The sequence below is a fragment of the Haemaphysalis longicornis genome, unplaced genomic scaffold (assembly GCF_048455015.1).
Source record: "Haemaphysalis longicornis isolate Haplotype H1 unplaced genomic scaffold, Haemaphysalis longicornis Haplotype H1 scaffold_4, whole genome shotgun sequence".
Classification (NCBI taxonomy): domain Eukaryota; kingdom Metazoa; phylum Arthropoda; class Arachnida; order Ixodida; family Ixodidae; genus Haemaphysalis; species Haemaphysalis longicornis.
The window spans coordinates 180,384,846-180,403,435 of NW_027526361.1; the positions used below are offsets into that span (position 1 = coordinate 180,384,846).

The window sequence follows — 18,590 nt, forward strand, 5'->3', positions numbered from 1 at the left end:
CATGTATTTTCGCCGCGTGGCTGCACCGGTCTGTGTTATCGGTGTTGCCTGTGGGCCAAGAGAGGCGCGTGTTCCGTTCTTTCTTTCTGTGCCGCATGTGTTATCTCTTCTGATAGGGATAGCGTTCCGAACTAACGTGAACAGCCTAGAATAATCTTCGTTGATCTAGAGTGTTCTGGATACACTTCGACTATTCGAGAAACCGTCGCGCTGAGTGATAAATTCCCGCAGAGCAGATGCCGTGGCATTCGACTCTCGACGCTCCACTGCACACGTGACTTTCTTGACTGCTGTTTCGCCACCTGTGTATTCTTTGAGTTGTTAGGGGAGCACAAGTTCACTCCCATAAACTTATTTTCTTTGAAGACAACTGCGTCGTCTTTGGCTTCGTGACATCTGGTGGAGGTGCGGTGTACATGCATCCTAAACCATCTGCAAGTCGCCAAGCAAGCCCCAGCCGCCGACATGAAGGCCTCCCAGCCGAACTGGCTCTACTTCCGAAGAAATTGAAGAAGGAAGACGTCGCTACCAACACCGTGGCCAACCAACCAATCCTCCGGTCGTTCTGCAGCAACCTCGGGAGCCCCCCCATCATTCCATCATTCCGAGGATATCCTGGGGAAGACCCCGAAGAGTGGCTGGAGAAGCTGGAGCGCGTCCAAAATTTCAACCGATAGGATGACGAAGAAACCTTTAGGAAAGTGTTTTTCTACCTCAGAGTCTCGGCTCGAGTCTGGTTTGAAGATCACGAGAGCTCGCTATCATCATGGGACATCTTCAAAACAGAATTTTTGAAAACTTTCACAACTGTGGTGCGTGAAGAACGAGGTGAGCTATTGTTGCAGACGCGAATCAAACACCCCAACAAAGGTGTTGTAGTGTTCGTTGAGGAGATGAAGATGCTGTTCGGAAGAGCTGATCCAGAAATGGCGGAAGAGAAGAAGCTGCGCTTTCTCATGCGGGGCGTAAAACAAGAGCTCTTCGCTGGACTAATTCGCAACCCCCCAAGAACCGTCGCTGAGTTCGTGACCGAGGCGTCCATGATCGAGAGAACCTTGGACATGCGTTCGAGGCAGTACGATCCACCACACAACGCGTTTTTTGCGAACCCCATCAACGCCCCTGGATTTGCGACAGAAGACTTACGGGAAACAATTCGCGCCATCGTTCGCGAAGAACTAGGAAAACTTTTCCCAACAACGCCGCAACCCCCCGTCGCCTCCCTGACCGACGTTATCCGGGAAGAAGTTCAACACGCATTGGGGACTTCTACGCCATCGGAAGCACCCCGTGAGCCACAAGCTGTGGCCTACGCCGAAGCTGTTCGTCGACCCTGCCCTGCTCCAACTCTTCGTCAAGAGACCGCGCCGTACCACCGCCCACTGTCGTCCGCCCGACCCCCTGTGGTCCAAAATCAGACGTCGAGGAAGACGGACGTCTGGCGACCTCCCGATAATTGTCCTTTGTGCTACTTCACACAAAAAAGAGCGCTCAAGACGGGACAGAAGGAAGGAGGCTACACACACAGCGCTGTGTGTGTAGCCTCCTTCCTTCTGTCCCGTCTTGAGCGCTGTTTTTTGTGTGAAGTATGAACCAACAGGCCCAAACACTTCCATTGCTTTGTGCTACCACTGCGGAGAGGCCGACCACATATACCATGGCTACCCCTACAAGAGGCTTGGTTTGCGAGGGTTCTCCGCCGACGCACCCCGCCCCCAACCCGGCCAGCGCCAATCTGAGATCGAAGAATACCTGTCCAACACCAGCCGTGGACCAGCCCGTTTCAACCGATCGCCGTCGCCCTGCCCATACCAATCGCCCAACCACCGTAGCAATGCTGGTTTCGCACGTGGAAGGTCCCCCAGCCCACGCGGGGGAAACTAAAGGCAGCAACTTCTGAGGTGAAGTTGCATGACCGCGGAAAAATGCAAACCCTCCAACGACGCAACGAATAGCGGAAGACGATATTCCTGACATGCCCTCAGCCCGATGACCCGATTTAACCCGGACGTGACTCCTGAACACGACGAGAGCAAAACGGCGCGACGCGTATCCGACATGACCGAACCTGCCACTGAGAATACGACGAAGACGACGACGCATAGTGCCCGACCGTCAACACATACAAGCCGAGATACGACGCCCCGACGCACCCGAAACTCGAGGAAAGCGGCTTCCGACGTTCAGCTATCCATCGACGGCTTTGATGTAGTTGCCCTCATTGAGACGGGAGCCGACTACTCAGTCATGAGCTGATCATTTGCGTCTAAGCTGAAGAAAGTTATGACCAGGTGGGCGCGTCCGCACATACGCACAGCAGGAGTTCATCTCATAACGCCAAGTGAAACGTGCACATCGCGCGTCACCATAGACGGCACAACGTACCCATCGGCGTTCGTCATTTTGCCTAACTGCTCCTGCGACGTAATTCTCGGAATAGACTTTTTGCCAGACAACGGCGCAATAACCGATCTGCAGACCAAGTCGATAAATTTTTCCACCGATCACTCCATGACGCCGGAACCGAACCCCGAACACCGTGCAGCTGTAAGGATCGCCGATGATGATCTCACCCTGCCACCCCACACAAGCTTGATGATCACCGTTTACTGTGAAGGTGCTGCTCGTGACGTCGACGCTATCGTAGAGAGTGACCACAGTATGCTTCTCGACCGCGGTGTCTCTGTCGCAAGAGGCATTGCGCGGTTTAAGCAGCGCAGATCACACGTTTTCGTCACTAATTTCACCGAGCAGTACCAGCATTTAAACAAGGGCGCTGCAATTGCGTTCCTCGAAAAAACGCAAAAACCAAGTGAGGTGATCGCACTTGCCGACTTTGAACGCGCACCCGAAGATACCTTCAAGCTTCCGCATCCCTTCGACGTGGATCCGGCGCTACCGCAAGAAGAAAGGAACAAGTTATTGGCTTTGCTGCGTCGCTACGGCGAGTGTTTTTCGTCGAACTCAAAGTTGCGTCAGACACCTCTGGCGAAGCACCGGATAGTAACCGAGGAAGGAGCCCGACCTACCCGACAGTCACCGTACCACATCTCTTCACACGAGCGTGAAGCCATCCGGACTCAAGTCGACGACATGGTCTACGACGACATTATACAGCCATTATGCGCCGGTCGTACTAGTGAAGAAAAAAGACAGCACACTGAGGTTCTGCGTTGACTACCGGCGATTGAACAATATCACCAAAAAAGACGTGTACCCCCTGCCACGAATCCACGATGCCCTTAACCACCTCTGCCACGCGAAGTACTTCTTATCGATGGATCCTAAGACAGGCTACAGGCAAACAGGCAAATTAAAGTGGACGAGAGAGAACGAGGGAAGACTGCATTCATAACCCCTGACGGCCTATACGAGTTCAAGGTGATGCCGTTTGGGCTATCCACGGCGCCAGCAACGTTTCAAAGAGTCATCGACACAGTGCTAGATGGCCTGAAGTGGCACACCTGCCTCCTATACCTCGACGATGTTGTGGTATTCTTCCAACCTTTCGACGAACACCTTGCAAAGTTGCAATCTGTACTCGAGGCCATCCGTACGTCGGGGTTAACGCTGAAGTCCGAAAAGTGCCGTTTCGCGTACTAGGAGGTCGTCAAGGCCACGGGAGTCCTGCCTGATCCGGCGAAAACGTCAGCCATAGCGAACTTCCCAAGACCGCACGATAAGAAGGGCGTGTACAAATTTCTCGGACTGTGGGCATACTACCGGCGCTTCGTCGCAAATTTCGCACACATTGCAGAGCCACTCACACGCTTGACGAAAGATAGCACTCCTTTCAGCTCGGAAAATGCCCAAGAGGAAGCATTCTGCGAACTGCAACAACGCCTGCAAAGCCCGCCTGTGCTCGCTCATTTTGACGAAAACGCCGAAAGGGAAATTCCCACGGATGCCAGTGATATAGGCTTGGGTGCCCTCCTCGTTCAAAAGGAAAGCGGGGGCGACAACGTAATCGCCTATGCCAGCCGTGGTCTGTCCAAGGAAGAAAAAAACTACTCAGCATCTGAGAAAGTGTGTCTCGCAATTATATGGACAATTTCGAAATTTTGTCCATACGTGTATGGAAGATCGTTTAAGGTTGTGACAGACCACCATGCGCTGGGCTGGTTCGCCAATTTGAAGTACCCCTCTTGCCGTCTTTGTAGGTGGAGCTTGCACCTGCAAGAATTAGACGCTACAGTAGTCTAAAAAACCGGGAGGAAACCCTCCGACGCCGACTGCCTGTCTCGCGCCCCCGCCGACCCACCACCGCAAGACTCTGACGAAGACAGCGCATTCTTGGGAGTCGTGACGGAGAGTGACCTAGCCGCCCAGCAGCGTGCCGACCCCGAGTTACGCGTAATGATCCACTACCTCGAGGCACAAAACTTCGCCGTGCCTAGGGCCTTCAAACGGAACTTACCAGCATTCCACTTCAAAACCTCCGTCCTCTTGAAGAAGTTCAGCCCTGCAACAAGAACGAATTATCTTCTTGTCATCCCTACACCCCTTCGTGACGAAATTTTCGAAGCATGCCACGACGACCCATCTTCCGGACATCTCGGCACAGCTCGCACTATTGGAAAAATCAAGACGAAGTACCACTGGCCCCGCCTTGCATCCAACGTCACTCACTGCGTCCGGAGCTGCCGTGACTGCCAGCGACGAAAAACGCCGCCGACGAGACCCGCCGGACTTCTGCAGCCGATCGCCGTCCCATCTAGGCCCTTACAACAGATTGAAATGGACCTTCTGGGCCCGTTCCCTACGTCAGGATCCGAGAACAAGTGGATTGTCGTAGCAACAGACTACATGAAGCGGTACGCAGAGACCACCGCTCTTCCTAGGGGGACTGCACAAGAAGTCCCCAAGTTGTTCATAACCCAAGTTGTGCTGCGACATGGAACCCCTGAAGTCCCAATCACGGACCGCGAAACGGCCTTCACTGCGGAGCTCATGCAAGGAATCTTACGCTACAACACGGATCGCGGAAGAACGGCGGCGTACCACCACAAACGATCGGACAAACGGAACGCCTGAACAAGACAATCGCGGATATGCTGTCTATATACGTCGACGTTGAACATAAGACCGCGGACGAAGTGCTCGCGTATGTCACGTTTGCGTACAACACGGCCATCCAAGAAACGACGCAGATAACACCGTTCGAGCTTGTCTACGGAAGACGGCCGACTACGATGCTTGACGCCATGATTCCCCACGTGGAAGACGACGACCTCAACGCCGACGTCCAAGGATACCTTCAGCGCGCGGAGGAGGCCCGCCAGCTCGCTCGAGTTTGTACAACGGACCAGCAGCTGGTGGATGCTGGGTTCTACAACCTCCGACGCCGAGACGCCGAGTACCGCCCAGGGGATCGTGTGTGGGTTTGGACTCCCATCCGACCACGTGGATTCAGTGAGAAGCTTCTACGACGGTACTTCGGACCCTACCTGATCCTACGACGTGTTGGCCACCTTACCTACGAGGTGATCCCCGATGGTGATTCCGGAACATCACGACGACGCACGCGGCCCGATGTCGTCCACGTGGTTTTCTTAAAACCGTTCTACGCCCAATGACGGACGATTTTTTGTTTGTTCGGACTGTCGCTTATGTTAGCATCGGGTCGATGCAATCTTAGAGGGAAGGGGGGGGGGGTGGTAATGCCGCGAACCAGGTATTTTTCCCGCCCGGCTGCACCGGTCTGTGTTATCGGTGTTGTCTGTGGGCCAAGAGAGGCGCGTGTTCCGTTCTTTCTTTCTGTGCCGCATGTGTTATCTCTTATGATAGGGAGAGCGTTCAGAACTAACGTGAACAGCCTAGAATAATCTTCCTTGATCTACAGTGTTCTGGATACACTTCGACTATTCGAGAAACCCTCGCGCCGAGTGATAAGTTCCCGCAGAGCAGATGCCGGGGCATTCGACTCTCGACGCTCGACTACGCACGTGACTTTCTTGACTGCTGTTTCGCCGCCTGTGTATTCCTTGAGTTGTCAGGGGAGCACAAGTTCGCTCCAATAAACTTATTTTCTTTCAAGACAACTGCGTCGCCTTTTGCTTGGTGACAATACCGAATGACGGTAAACGGCTTGCCTTAAATACGCTGTCCAAATCCAGCACGTGTGACTTATAAAGAACACTCTTGGCTATGTTTTTAAAATACTGTTAACTCTGTTTTTCCATGTAGCGGAGCAGCTGAAAAAGCAGCACATGCCATAGAGAAGAACACTATAACCCAAAGTTTGAGCTAGTGTTTTTCGAACAGAAAAAGGCACAAACACTTTTAAATTGTACAACATACAGACAGTACTTCTAAGCTTTTACATATGGGAGTCATGTGTGTGTTCCACGAAAGATCCCCATCGAAATATATTCCTAGGTATTTAACAGTCTGGAAACGGAAAACAATGGCAAAGGGAAAAGATGCACAATTTCATGTGTCTACCGTAATGAAGCAGTCATTCGTCACTGTTTTCTTTAGATTTCGAAAAGAAACTAGCCAACTTTTTGCAGTGTTGGTTGTTATTATATTTGCTTCGAACCAATCCTCTACATTTCTGGCAGCACCTTGAAGATTTGGGAGAGCGAGAGAATAACCAGAGTGGCCAGATACCAGCAGGGTGTCATCCGCGTATTGATAAATTTTTGAAGTTTTAACAACAGTAGCTAAGCCATTAACATACAATTTTAAAAAAAAGAGGTGACCAGATTGAACCTTACGGGACACCTCTCTTAAGTCTGACACTATCACTCAGCACCGATCCAAGTGACACCACTTGAGAAAGGTCCCGAAGGTGATTTTGAAGCAGATATAGAAATGGTCCGCGGAATCCGTAACGGTATAATTTATTACAGAGTATATCATGGTTCATAGTATTAAACGCTTTCTTAAAAGCAAGAAATAACCCAAACGAAACCTCCTTCTGATCTATGCTGTCTTTAAGGGTATCAGACATCTTTTCAAGTAACCCCTGCGTGCCCGCGCCGGAGATGAACCCGTATTGATGCTCACGCAGTAACTAATGTTTTGTTATAAAGGAAGTCATGACACCCAATATGTGCTTTTCAAGAATTAGGGAGAAACAAGATACTACCGAATTAGAAAGGGTCCTTTTTTGCCGCTTTTATAGAGGGGAACAACGCGTGTGCACTTTAGCCTGTCTGGCTAAAAGCAATGTTCAATAATTTTGTTCATTAAAAACAATATAACCCCTTTTAAATACCCAATATTTCTACAGAGAGCACCTATGTGTATGTTATCAAGCCCTGGTGATTTGTCGCGGCTTAAACTACTGACTACGCAAAGGAGATCAGGCTCTGTCATAAACTGGATAAATGCGGACGATGACACATGATTTGGTAGTATATTGTGACTTGCACAATAAACTGGATCGTTTTGCTCCACAGAAATCGTTTCGTTGAATTTGTTGGCTAGGTCGGAAGTAGCGGAACCAAAGTTGCGTTCTGTTGTGTTTCTGTAGACAGGCGTTCGTTACCTCGTAACTGATTTACTAAGAACGAAGTTTTAGCCATATTGCGACTAGACGCTTTCAATTGTTCTGTACAGAATTGCCTCTTTGACATACGCATCTGCACGGTCACACTATTTATATCCATACGGAACTGGCCGCGCAGCGTTGTGTTGTCAGGGGCTCGGCGGCATCTTGCCAAATGCATATTTCTTTCTTTTATCAGTGCCAAAACACCAGGGGTAAGGCATTGGGGCCCAGCACTCCGGTTTTTTATTACTACCGTTTTCTTACACGCCTCCTTCATGTGGCCTAAAGTGCGAACCAAGTTGTCATATGCAGTGGCATCGTTATTATATAGAATGAAAGAACTCCAGTCAAAGCTAGCAGTTTCTTCATCAAACATTTTTTTATCTAAGAGGGTGACAATATGAGTGTGATCCAATGGTAAAGAGTGGGATTTGGTTAACTGACTCCCTACGAAGTAGTGATCTGCTAATTTCTGCATAATTACAGCCCCGGCCGTACACGAAAGGTCGGATGCTCGCACGTTGACATGATCAATGAATGTACGGGTGAGATTATCTTTCAGGAACTCCTCCCTTGTGGGTTATCAGATAAGAGGCTCAATACCGAATTCGGAAATTGCGTTCAAGTATTGTTCAACGGCTGACCGCTCACTTCGCAGCAAGTCGATGTTGAAGTCCCCTATGATGCACAAGTTGCCTGATCTGAAAGTTTTCTTGTACACTTCTAGCCTTTCTCCTATAAAACAAAGCGCATTTTCGGAGGGGGGACGATAGACAACTAGTAAACGAGTTATAAGATAATTTTTGGTTAGCTCGTAATCCAGAGCTTCTGCCGAATAACATACAATGTTAATAATTGAAACTAACCAACTGTGCTTAACGAACGCGGAAATACCACCACCACTGCTATTTTTGCGGGTGAGGAAGGGTTTGGTGTACCCAACAGACAGAAGGTGGTGGACAGGTCGTCAGTAAAATTACTTTCAGTGAGACCTAAATCATCAACTGTCTTTCAGAGAAGGTTCGAGATTAGGGCAAACTCATCCCAGTGTTTTCGAATGCTCCGAATATAGGCGTGCAGAACAGTGCATGAGCTGTAACACAATGGTTGGAAAGCCTTGAGGAAGGCATCAAAATTTTCAAATGAGCAATGACCCGCATGCACGACTCATCATTTGACTTCATCCTCAATCAAAATTTTCAAATGAGCAATGACCCGCATGCTCGACTTATCATTTGACTTCGTCGTGGGTTTCGGGGTTATTTAACGCAGTGGCCTTCAAACACCGAACATTTCCAGTGACCCCCTGCTGCGTAAAAGTTTGAGACAGGACTGGTGTTGATGTCTTTCACTACAGGGTTGTAATGGGCGCTAGTACCCTGATCAACCTAAAAGTAACTGGTTGCAACAAAAATAAATCTTTTCAAGAACTTTCTATCGCATCCAAAGCACATGATTGCGCCCCAACAAAAGTCCCAGCACGTTTGTGTAAATAGTTCATAAGGCTTCTTGCAAGTTTGCGGAGGGGTATAATTGTAATATTTGTGGAATTGTAGTCACAGCTTCCACTCTAAGTTACAAACATGGCCTGCAGTGACCGTGGTTTTCACGTGCTATTAAGAATACAATGAAGAAATCTTTACCTTCACGTAGAAATTTGGATTTCTGTACCCTTTTTACCAAATCTGCATGTATTGCATTTCCAAAGTTTGTGGTACTTTTTGAGCGCTGAAAGCATCTTTGAGTTCTTGCGGAATAGCGGATTCTCTGAGTTTTGTCATGCTGAACTCAAGTTAAGCATTTGCTGCAGCGATCGTCCGTGCGGGCACCGCGAGATAAAACGTCTCGGTATGTTTTCTAGATAAGGCATATTGAAGTGAAGCAGCGTTTAAAACCATTGAGAAGTTATGCTACTGCAAGTGCTTCTTAGCGGTCGAGCTTATGCGCTCGCAAGGCGGCAGATGCCAGCTCGGAAGGTCAGGCATGCTTGGCTCCGGTGAAAATTTCTTTTGTTACTCACGTGGACCCGCACGGTCATGGCTATGGCTATCATCATACTTTTTCCAGATTAAGCGGTGGGTTGCCCGCACCTCACTAATATGGGAAGGAACGAGGAACCCTCTTCGCAAGGGTATGGTGGAGTGTTGTGGAGGAGGAGGAGAAGGAAGGATGGCATCACGAGAGATGATATTGACACTTCACTTACTTGAGGATCACGTGCAAGTGCGTTGATCGCGTGTGCATGTGCTTTCGTCTTTATGAATAAAATGGTAATCATATTCAAAGTTTTATTACATGTGATGCATTCACACGAAGGCATGAAATAATTTCTTTGAACTGAAGTTGTCACGTGAACTCCGAAGCGTTGGCAATGTAGGCAACAGTCCTAAAATATAGACTACCTTCATTATGCACGGAACTACGAATAATTACGCATTGAAAAACTTGGCGCAGCTTTCTGTACCTAATACCACAGTTAGATTTTTTTTCTGAATATGGAACAGACAATTTAGCAGACCTTTTTGCTTTTTATGGCTTTTTGGCTTCCCCGTGGCACGGCCTCTGTTTAGTGTGATGAATTCGAATCGTAATGGTTTAAAATGAGCATATTTAGTGCAACCGCATTTGCGTGGGTGCATTTACCGTCACCCCATGTCCCCATCACGCACGAAGTAATTTAAAAGGCGGCATTTACACATAAGAAGCGGACTTTGTTGTAGATTATTTCTTAACAGTACCCATTCGTAAAATCTGGCGAAGGTCGTGTCGTCCATTTGTGTAATTGACAACGCGTGACATTACATTAAAATAATATATTTGGTCAAGCTCAACGTGTTTCACAAGCTAAACCTGATAGACAGGGTGGAGGAAGAATTTATTTACGTGATATTGCCGCGTACTCTACCCTGTCGTTTGTTCTTTTTTTTTTGCCAGCGTCTTGCCGCACCCAGCTGTCTTATCTAAGTTTGTTGGGATGCGCGCGACTCCGTCTTTCTTTTGTATGCCGCGCATGTTATCTAATTTGATAGGTAAAGCGTATCACCTGTTGTCAGTAGAATGGAATGTTCGTCGTGGATCGCCAGCCTTCTAGATCTGATGCGATAGTTTTATAAGCATTAACTCAGAAGGATAAATGATCGCAAGGGAAACGCCGTGGCATTCGATTCGCCGAAACATTGCCCTCGCACGTCACGTTGTTGACTGCTCCATCGTCGCTTATCTAATCTTTTGAATTCTTAACGGAGCACAAATTCCCTCCAATAAACCCTTGCTCCCTAAAGAAACCTTCCTCGCCCTTGGCTAGTGGCAATATTTAATGACTGCATAGTCCGAAACCACGAAAACAAAAACGTGAACAAAACAGGACTCGGCGACTACAATAAATCATTAGGGAAACGAGGACACGAATAGAAAGTTCAAGAAACGGCGCTCTCATGCTAAAAACATGCAGTTGTTTTAGGTAGACCTTAGAAGCCTTAGAACTGCCGTTATAACGCAGCCCTCAAGAAAGCAAACGGAATTTATTATAAGCAGTACTTCGTTATAAGCATGGACGGTTTTCTTTTTCCTGCACTGCAGCTGGGACATTGAGAAACTTGGAATGAAGCAACAATTTTACTAAAGTGATTTCATTGTAACGTAGGTCAAGGGCACATACATTTTATGACACCAGAGCAACGCTTACATTCTAAGAAAAGATTTGACGAAGTATGGGGCAATTCGTCGAAATGTGAACCCGAGCATACAGGGATTACCAGCGCACAAAGACGGCGCCACACAAGCAAGAGATGACAGGACAAGCGCTGAACTACAACTGATTTTTTATTTTGCCTTGAAAGACATATAAACGAAGACACATCCAGTAACAAGGCCCAACAAATATGACGTAAACACTTATTTCGCGCCGTGCCTTCTGCGCACGTTGCTCCAGATACTGTTTTTTTCTTTTTCTGAGAGCGGAACAGATGGCATGCTGCCGCAGTTTTCATCAAGACCGTCAGTCTCGAGTGCCTCGATAACCTCTCGCGTATGCCTGCCCTCTTCTCAAGCCGTCGCTGAGCACTCCCGCTGAGCGCAGCTGCCCTCCGCTGTTCGGGGAGTGCTCAGGGATTGCTTGAGAAGAGGGCAGGCATACGCGAGAGGTTATCGAGGCACTCGAGACTGACGGTCTTGATGAAAACTGCGGCAGCATGCCATGTGTTCCGCTCTCAGAAAAAGAAAAAAACAGTATCTGGAGCAACGTGCGCAGAAGGCACGGCGCGAAATAAGGGTTTACGTCATATTTGTTGGGCCTTGTTACTGGATGTGTCTTCGTTTATATGTCTTTCAAGGCAAACACCAGGTGTAGTTCAGCGCCTGTCCTGCCATCTCTTCCTTGTGTGTGTCGTCGTCTTTGTACGCTTTTAACCCCTTTATGATGCCCCACCCACTAGCCACCAAGCCATCCTTGTGAACTTCATGAATCCGAGGCCTCAGCTGAAGCCGCCTCGTAACTAAGACGTTACCTCATAGTGACGGGTACCCCAGTGTGCCCTTATTTGCTCCCATTAACCCTGGCAACAAAGGAAACACGTATGCCCTTGTACTAAGTCTTGGTATATCCCTGGAAGTAGAAGCCAACCGTTGGCTCTAAATGGTGAGTCCAGGTCCCAACGTCGAAGCATCGTCTTCGCTGCCTTCTCATCCGCAGGTTGTCCGCTCAACTCGACAGCGGGAGCGGTGCGATGCGCTCCCGGCGATGTCGGCCTCGACGACCAGCGCCTAGCCCTCGAGTGGGTGGTGGAGCACATCGGCAGCTTCGGCGGCAACGGCAGCGACATCGTGCTGGTCGGAAGCGGCTCGGGGGCCTGGGCGGTGGGCGCACACCTTTTCGGGGCCACGGCGACCCCCTGGGACCAGGGCTTCTGGGACCACCCGCGCTTCTCCAAGGCCATCCTCATGAGCGAGTCGCCGCTGAGGAGGTGGGAGAGCAGAGAAATTCCATGTAGATAGCAGGCAGGAAATGTGGGTAAAGTAGAAATAGCGATCACAATTATCCCTATTCATAGCAGACCAAAGGACGCAAGCGTTTCTCTTGGTTATGTTCGCCAACTAGTCCTCCAAATCAGACTCTCTGCCTCGACAGCAGAACCTCGACATCGAACTCACTGCTGCTATACTTGGTGAATAATGATGGTACGACACTGCCTCAACAATAGCTGGAGACACACTGAGGGTGCGGGAAGGGATTTCTGATGCATTCTCGCTTATTTGTGCCTTGAGGTTTTGGGAAGCACGTGCAATGGAACACTTCTCAGCGAAATTGGAATTCGCCGAGGGACAGGGTTGGCGGCTTTGTGGGTGCTTTTCAAGGGCGCCTGCCTAGCCGTGTAACGCTTTAGCGTGGATATTTTTACGCGGCGGCGGGGCAGATGCTACGCGCACCATGGGAAAACCTTGACCCTTTGTTCACATCGCATCTCATATTTGCCGCACCTGAACATATATTGTGACCTCCTCAGGGATGACAATAGGACAAAAGGGCAGTGGAACATAGCACTGGGGTGCCGGGCTCCGACGACGAAGAAGCAGTGTGGGGCGCGGCTCCTGCGCCGGCTCTCTCGTGGCCGCCTTTTGTATATTGAAAATATTGCGTTGACGAGGCCTTTGATAAATTCGCTATAAAGCGGACGCTGGATGCTGTACTGAAGTGGGATCATCATCATGGAGGAAAGACGAAGAGCACGCTGACTGTGACGCGTGTGTAGTTCGGTCACTTGCTTGCGCAGCGCTCTCTTCCACCGCGCCTTCTGTAAACGCCAACCATTAAATAAGTACTGTGAATACTTTCCTGTTAATACCGTTCTACCCAGTATCATTTGGGCGAGGTGCTGGGTGAATCTTATGGAGGTGCTGGATAGAAGAATACTTTTTATGTTTCGAATAATATCCGCCCGGTTACCCCGTCGAACTTAACAATATAAAAATTCCATGCGCAGAATTTCAGTTGGGTCCATTTCGTATCCGTTTCAAAGTGTCGACTTCGAGCGAGCCTTGACTGGCCGAAAGCAGACAACCGGATGTGACGTAGCTCAAGCAAGGCAGTATCGTTGGTGAGGGGCCTCGCAAGTCCAATGGCGTCATGACTGAAACGGTCGCAGAATCGACATTTTGAAAATGGATACAATTGATAATTCCGCCTTGGGAGACGTTTACTCATTAGCGGGCCGGTATATAGCCAAGAGACTGCTATTGTTTAGGACCACGGGGATCACAAGTTTTCAATTTGCGACAAAGGGATCCACGACGTGCCGGAAATAAGGAGGAGGGTGGTAGAAGCAGAACCGTGCAGCCGTCAAGTGCGAAATCAACGTTTAAAATGCGGACAAATCGAAAACATTGCGCTGAAATGCGGAGAACCCCACGTGCTACTTCCCGAAAAGCCACATCTGTCGGCTGTGCTAAGTGTAGCGTTAGACGCCTACTTGTCAAAGCCCGCTTCGTTCCTGGCAACAGAGCTTTCAATCGAGCTATTCTTGCCGTACTTTCTAACGCACGATTGACTGCCTTGCTGGAAACGGATGAAGTGCTTCACCGCGACAGGCCCGCTTGACATTGCGGCACGCTTCAGCCGTACATCACCACGCGTTGCAGGTACTTCAGCAACCGGCCGGAAAACCTGAGCACTTCGCTCCGGTGCATCCACGACGATGAGGGCTTGCAGCTGCAGTGTCTGCGCCGTGCGTCGGCCTGGGACATAGTAAGATTGACCACCGACCCCTCCACATTTTTCGGGCCGACCATCAGACCGAGTACTGCGCAAGCGGCCGCGACCACTGGTCGCCGATTCTTCCTCGGCACAGTGTCCGACGAAGGCCGCCTCCTCGTCGACTACCTCATGCGTGTACGCTTTCATTTTTTCACGCCGCGTTCTTGGAGCTCACTTTAGAAATATAGGTGCTAGGCTACAATACATTACTCTGCGAGAGACTGTTTCGTAAACTGATATTGAAGTATGGGGCCCAACAAAAAGCTCCAGCCCATTTTGCATGGAGGTGGTATTCTGGTTACTATAGTAGCTCTTTTAAAAGCAGAAGCAACGGTCTAACGAGTGGTCGGTAACCAGCGGAAGCCGCGGAGTCATGCGCTCGTCCGGTATCCCAAAAGTGTATTCTGGAATCTATTAGAAGTAATTAAACAAATAAACGGCCTTGCAATATTTTTCTTTTGACGTGAAGAACAGCATACCCTAATTTATGCCACAGGTGCAGACGATTATTCTTTGATATCATCAATCGTGGCAAGGTAAACCTTTTCCCGCTGCTGTGAAACATATTGCTGGCATTTGCGCTATTCAATAAAAACATTTATCTTCAAATATTACAGCAAAGCGACAGAATGGCACTAAAAGACATACAGTATAATCCCTCGTCATAACGAAATCGCTTCACTAGAAATATCGCTTTATTCGAAATTTCTTCTGGTCCCAACTCCAACACATGCATTTTAGGTTGCATTACTCGAAGCGCACGAAGAGCTTGACCCGCTTAGAGAGAAGTGGCAACCGGAGGCGTCGCCAATCGGCGGCGACTAAGCGGCGAGTCAGGCTATCAACATGGCGGGTCAACGCAAGCTGGTCTTTCCTCGGCGATTCTCTCGAGCCGGTCATGCTCGATTATCCCCATCCGAATTCACAAATATGGTCCAAATGCGTAGAAGGGTAATAGAATTTTGTTCCTCGACATTGGTCAATGGCCTTGATGCGACGGTGCGCGAACGCCGACACCCGCTCCATAGAACGGGTGTCGGCGTTCCGTTTCACCCGTTCCGCCGACACTCCTTCCACAACAGGGCTTTAAAAAAACTCGTGTCGCAAACTTAACGACTGCACAGCTCGGGAAAAAATAATCCAGTGATAATACAACACCCCTGGTGCAAATCTCGCCGGTTTTCATGATTGTGCTTAGTACCCACAATGAGCGGTTAACCGTTTTTTTAGCGCGAAACTCGTAGCGTTTTGTGAAGCCCGCACGCCACTATAAAAGTTGCCACTGCCACTTCCACTTTTGTGCGGCGAAAGCAGTGTGATGCAATGCTTGGCCAAATTGGAGCAGCGGTTGCTTGCGCCCAGCAAGAGCTTGAAACAGCGAAAGCTCGCTGCTTTTTGGCATCTGAATAAAGTTTCGGTTCACTGAATACATTCTTTTATTCTTCACGGCTGCGGCGCAACTAAAGCTCGAACGCTTCAGCTTTTCTCGAGTTGTCGCTTATATCGAAACACTGCCTGTAACAAAATATTCGGCCGTCCCGCTGGCCTCGTTATAGCGAGAGATTACTGTACCTTGCATCTCAAAGTGTTCACATCACATTACTTTATTTCCTTAAACACCCCTCGAGGGGGTATTGCATAAGGGGTGGGTTAAAAGGATAGAATTTTTTATTGCCACCAGTTTTTCATTGTGAAAGACAGTTGGTCTAAAACTATTGTTGGGCAGGAACAGGCGACGACGCCTTGAGGAAGGTCATTCCAGACCTTTGAAGTCCGTATAAGTAAGGACGTAGAAAAGGTCGTTTTAATACGTGTCCGGGCGACATTAAACGGGCGACTAGTACGGTGGGATATGAGGGCTGGTGGAACAATGTAAGCACGACGGAGCGGGCTTTGAGAAAAGAAAAACAGGCTGGAAATACGGCGGCGGACGTGAAGGTTTAGAAAAGCCGATTTTTTTTTTTAGGGATGGTACACTGGTATTACATGAATACGAAGAATGAATACGAAGCACGATTTCGAACTGCCTCGAGTGAATCGGTTCTGTATGCTTGGTGTGGGCTCCAGATTGCAGACGCATATCCGACTTGACCGAATAATAGACTTGTACGCCTGCAGCTTCGGGTAGCAGTGCTGGGACATGATCTGGGCTTGATGTTCTACGGAGAGTGAAAAGAATCCTAATACCAGGACCTGTTAAAACGTTCTTCTTCAAATTACACACTAATACTTTACCGGTAAGAACTTGAATGTTAGAAAAAGGTTTATTTTTGCCATGGGGTGCCCACTGTACACTATGTAAAAAACCGGAAAGTGTCGAACATGTCTTTATCGAATGTTTGGACACTGTATTTTTTTGGAATGTCTTGCAGCGTACCGCGAAAAAAGACCTGCCCCTTACCTCACGTGGAATTCGTTTCCTAGATGTTAAACCAGATGTTCTACCACACGACTTGTATTTTGTTTTGGGTTTACACAGCATATGGGAGAGTAGAATGGAAGTGCGGAATGCAGATGTCAATGCAAAGTCTGTTGGAAACCACTTTGTTGAACACGTGTGTAAGCTCCGCGAAATGTTTTTGAAGCTGGAACATGAAGACGAAGTGATATCTGTTATGAATGAACTTGCTGTTTTAAAAGTTCACAAAAACGTAACCGCCAGCTAAAAGCGCGGCGGTTTAATGTATGTTCCTCTCCTTTTTCAGCCGTTTGGGCTGATTCTGTAGTACTTGTTTTGTTGTGCCCAGTCGGCAATGAAGAAAAAAAAGCAGCGCTGGCGTAGAGGCAGAGCATCCGCCCCGCGTGCAGAAGGACCGTGACTCGAATCCCGGTGCCGGACAATCCCACCGGATTAAAAAATTACTCCGCGTATTGACGGAAATTCAGAATGGGGCTCGCGGTGCGGCCTGACCCCGGCGACCATTCCGGTAACGAACTCCCTCACCAGAGCAGGATGGCCACCCTGGTGTAGTAACGGCCACATCCTCCCAATATTACGCCAATTAACCCACGGGCCCCAGTCTCCAGTGGCTGCGAAGCAACTGACCACAGCGGCGATCAGACCTGTGATGCAGCAGAGGGTGGTAAGAATACCTGGACTGGGACCGGCCGCCATTCCAATCTCAACCTTGGAACGTTTAACACGAGAGCCTTATCTAACGAAGCTAGTCTAGAGGTGTTGTTCGAGGAATTAAATTGCGTTAAATGGGATGTCATAGCGCTTAGTTACGGTGCTCCAAAATGGACACGTCGTATGCTACCGTGGTCTAGTGGACAGAAGAGAACTGGAAGCGAAATTTCTAGTCAATAAAAGCATAGCTGGCAACATAGAATTAACGAAACGGCAGCAGGGCTTGTAATTAGGCTCAATAAGAGGTACAAAGTCAAGGTGGTACAGGGCTACGCGCCCACATCCAGCCACGACGACCAGGTAGGGGAACGCTTCCATGAAGATGTGGAATCGGCAATGGCTAAAATAAAAGAACAGTATACCGTAGTTATGGGGCACCTCAATGTTTAAATAGGTAAGAATCAGACTGGAGACAAGGCAGTTGGAAACTGTGGTCTGGGCTGTAGAAATAGCACGGGGGACCTACTAGTCGAGTTCGCCGAACAGAACAACTTACGCATAATGAATACCTTCTTGTGCAAATGTGAGAGCCGGAAGTGGACGTGGAGGAGCCCGAATGGACAGCATAAAAATGAAATAGACTTCATAATATGCGACAACCCTGGCGTCGTGAAGGATGTGGAAGTGCTCGGAAGGGTAGGGTAACGGTAGTAACCACCGTATGGTAAGATCTCGAATTAGGCTACATTTGAGGGAGGACCGCAACAAGCTAGAACGAAAGAAGCCGATTAATGAGCTAACAGTAACACGTAAAGTAGAAGAATTCAGGATCGCGCTGCAGAACAGATAATGAGGTCTTACCGAGGAAGCAGAGTTTACGATGCAGGAAGCCAGCGCCAACCTTACACGTATTATCACGGAGTGTGCAGTAGAAGTCAGGGACGCGATGGCTAGACAGGATACTGGTAAACTTTCCCAAGAGACGAAATATCTAATTAGGAAACGGCAAACCATGACAATCTCCAACCCAGCTGACAGAATAGAACTAGCGGAGCTTTCGAAGTTAATCAATAAGCGTAAGACAGCTGACATACGAAAGTATATTATATAGAGGATCGAATACGCTGTAAAAAACGGCGGTAGCATGAAAGCAGCGAAGAAGCATCTTGGGGTGGGGAAAGACTGGATGTATGCACTTAAAGACAAGCAAGACAATGTCATTACAAATAGGGATAAAACAGTCACTGTGGCCGAGGAGCTCTATAGGGATCTGT

The 18,590-nt window shown here is 48.8% G+C and overlaps 1 protein-coding gene across 1 annotated transcript in view; it reads left to right on the top strand.

The window, feature by feature from the left end:
* Positions 1 to 16,337, top strand: part of LOC144180123 (cholinesterase-like) — a 28,402-nt gene extending 12,065 nt beyond the window's left edge. The window contains exons 7-9 of the mRNA XM_077708517.1: positions 12,189 to 12,459; positions 14,132 to 14,381; positions 16,314 to 16,337. Coding sequence (XP_077564643.1) covers positions 12,189 to 12,459; positions 14,132 to 14,381; positions 16,314 to 16,337 — 545 coding nt within the window. The remainder of the gene's footprint in view (positions 1 to 12,188; positions 12,460 to 14,131; positions 14,382 to 16,313) is intronic.
* The last annotated feature ends 2,253 nt before the right edge of the window (positions 16,338 to 18,590 follow it).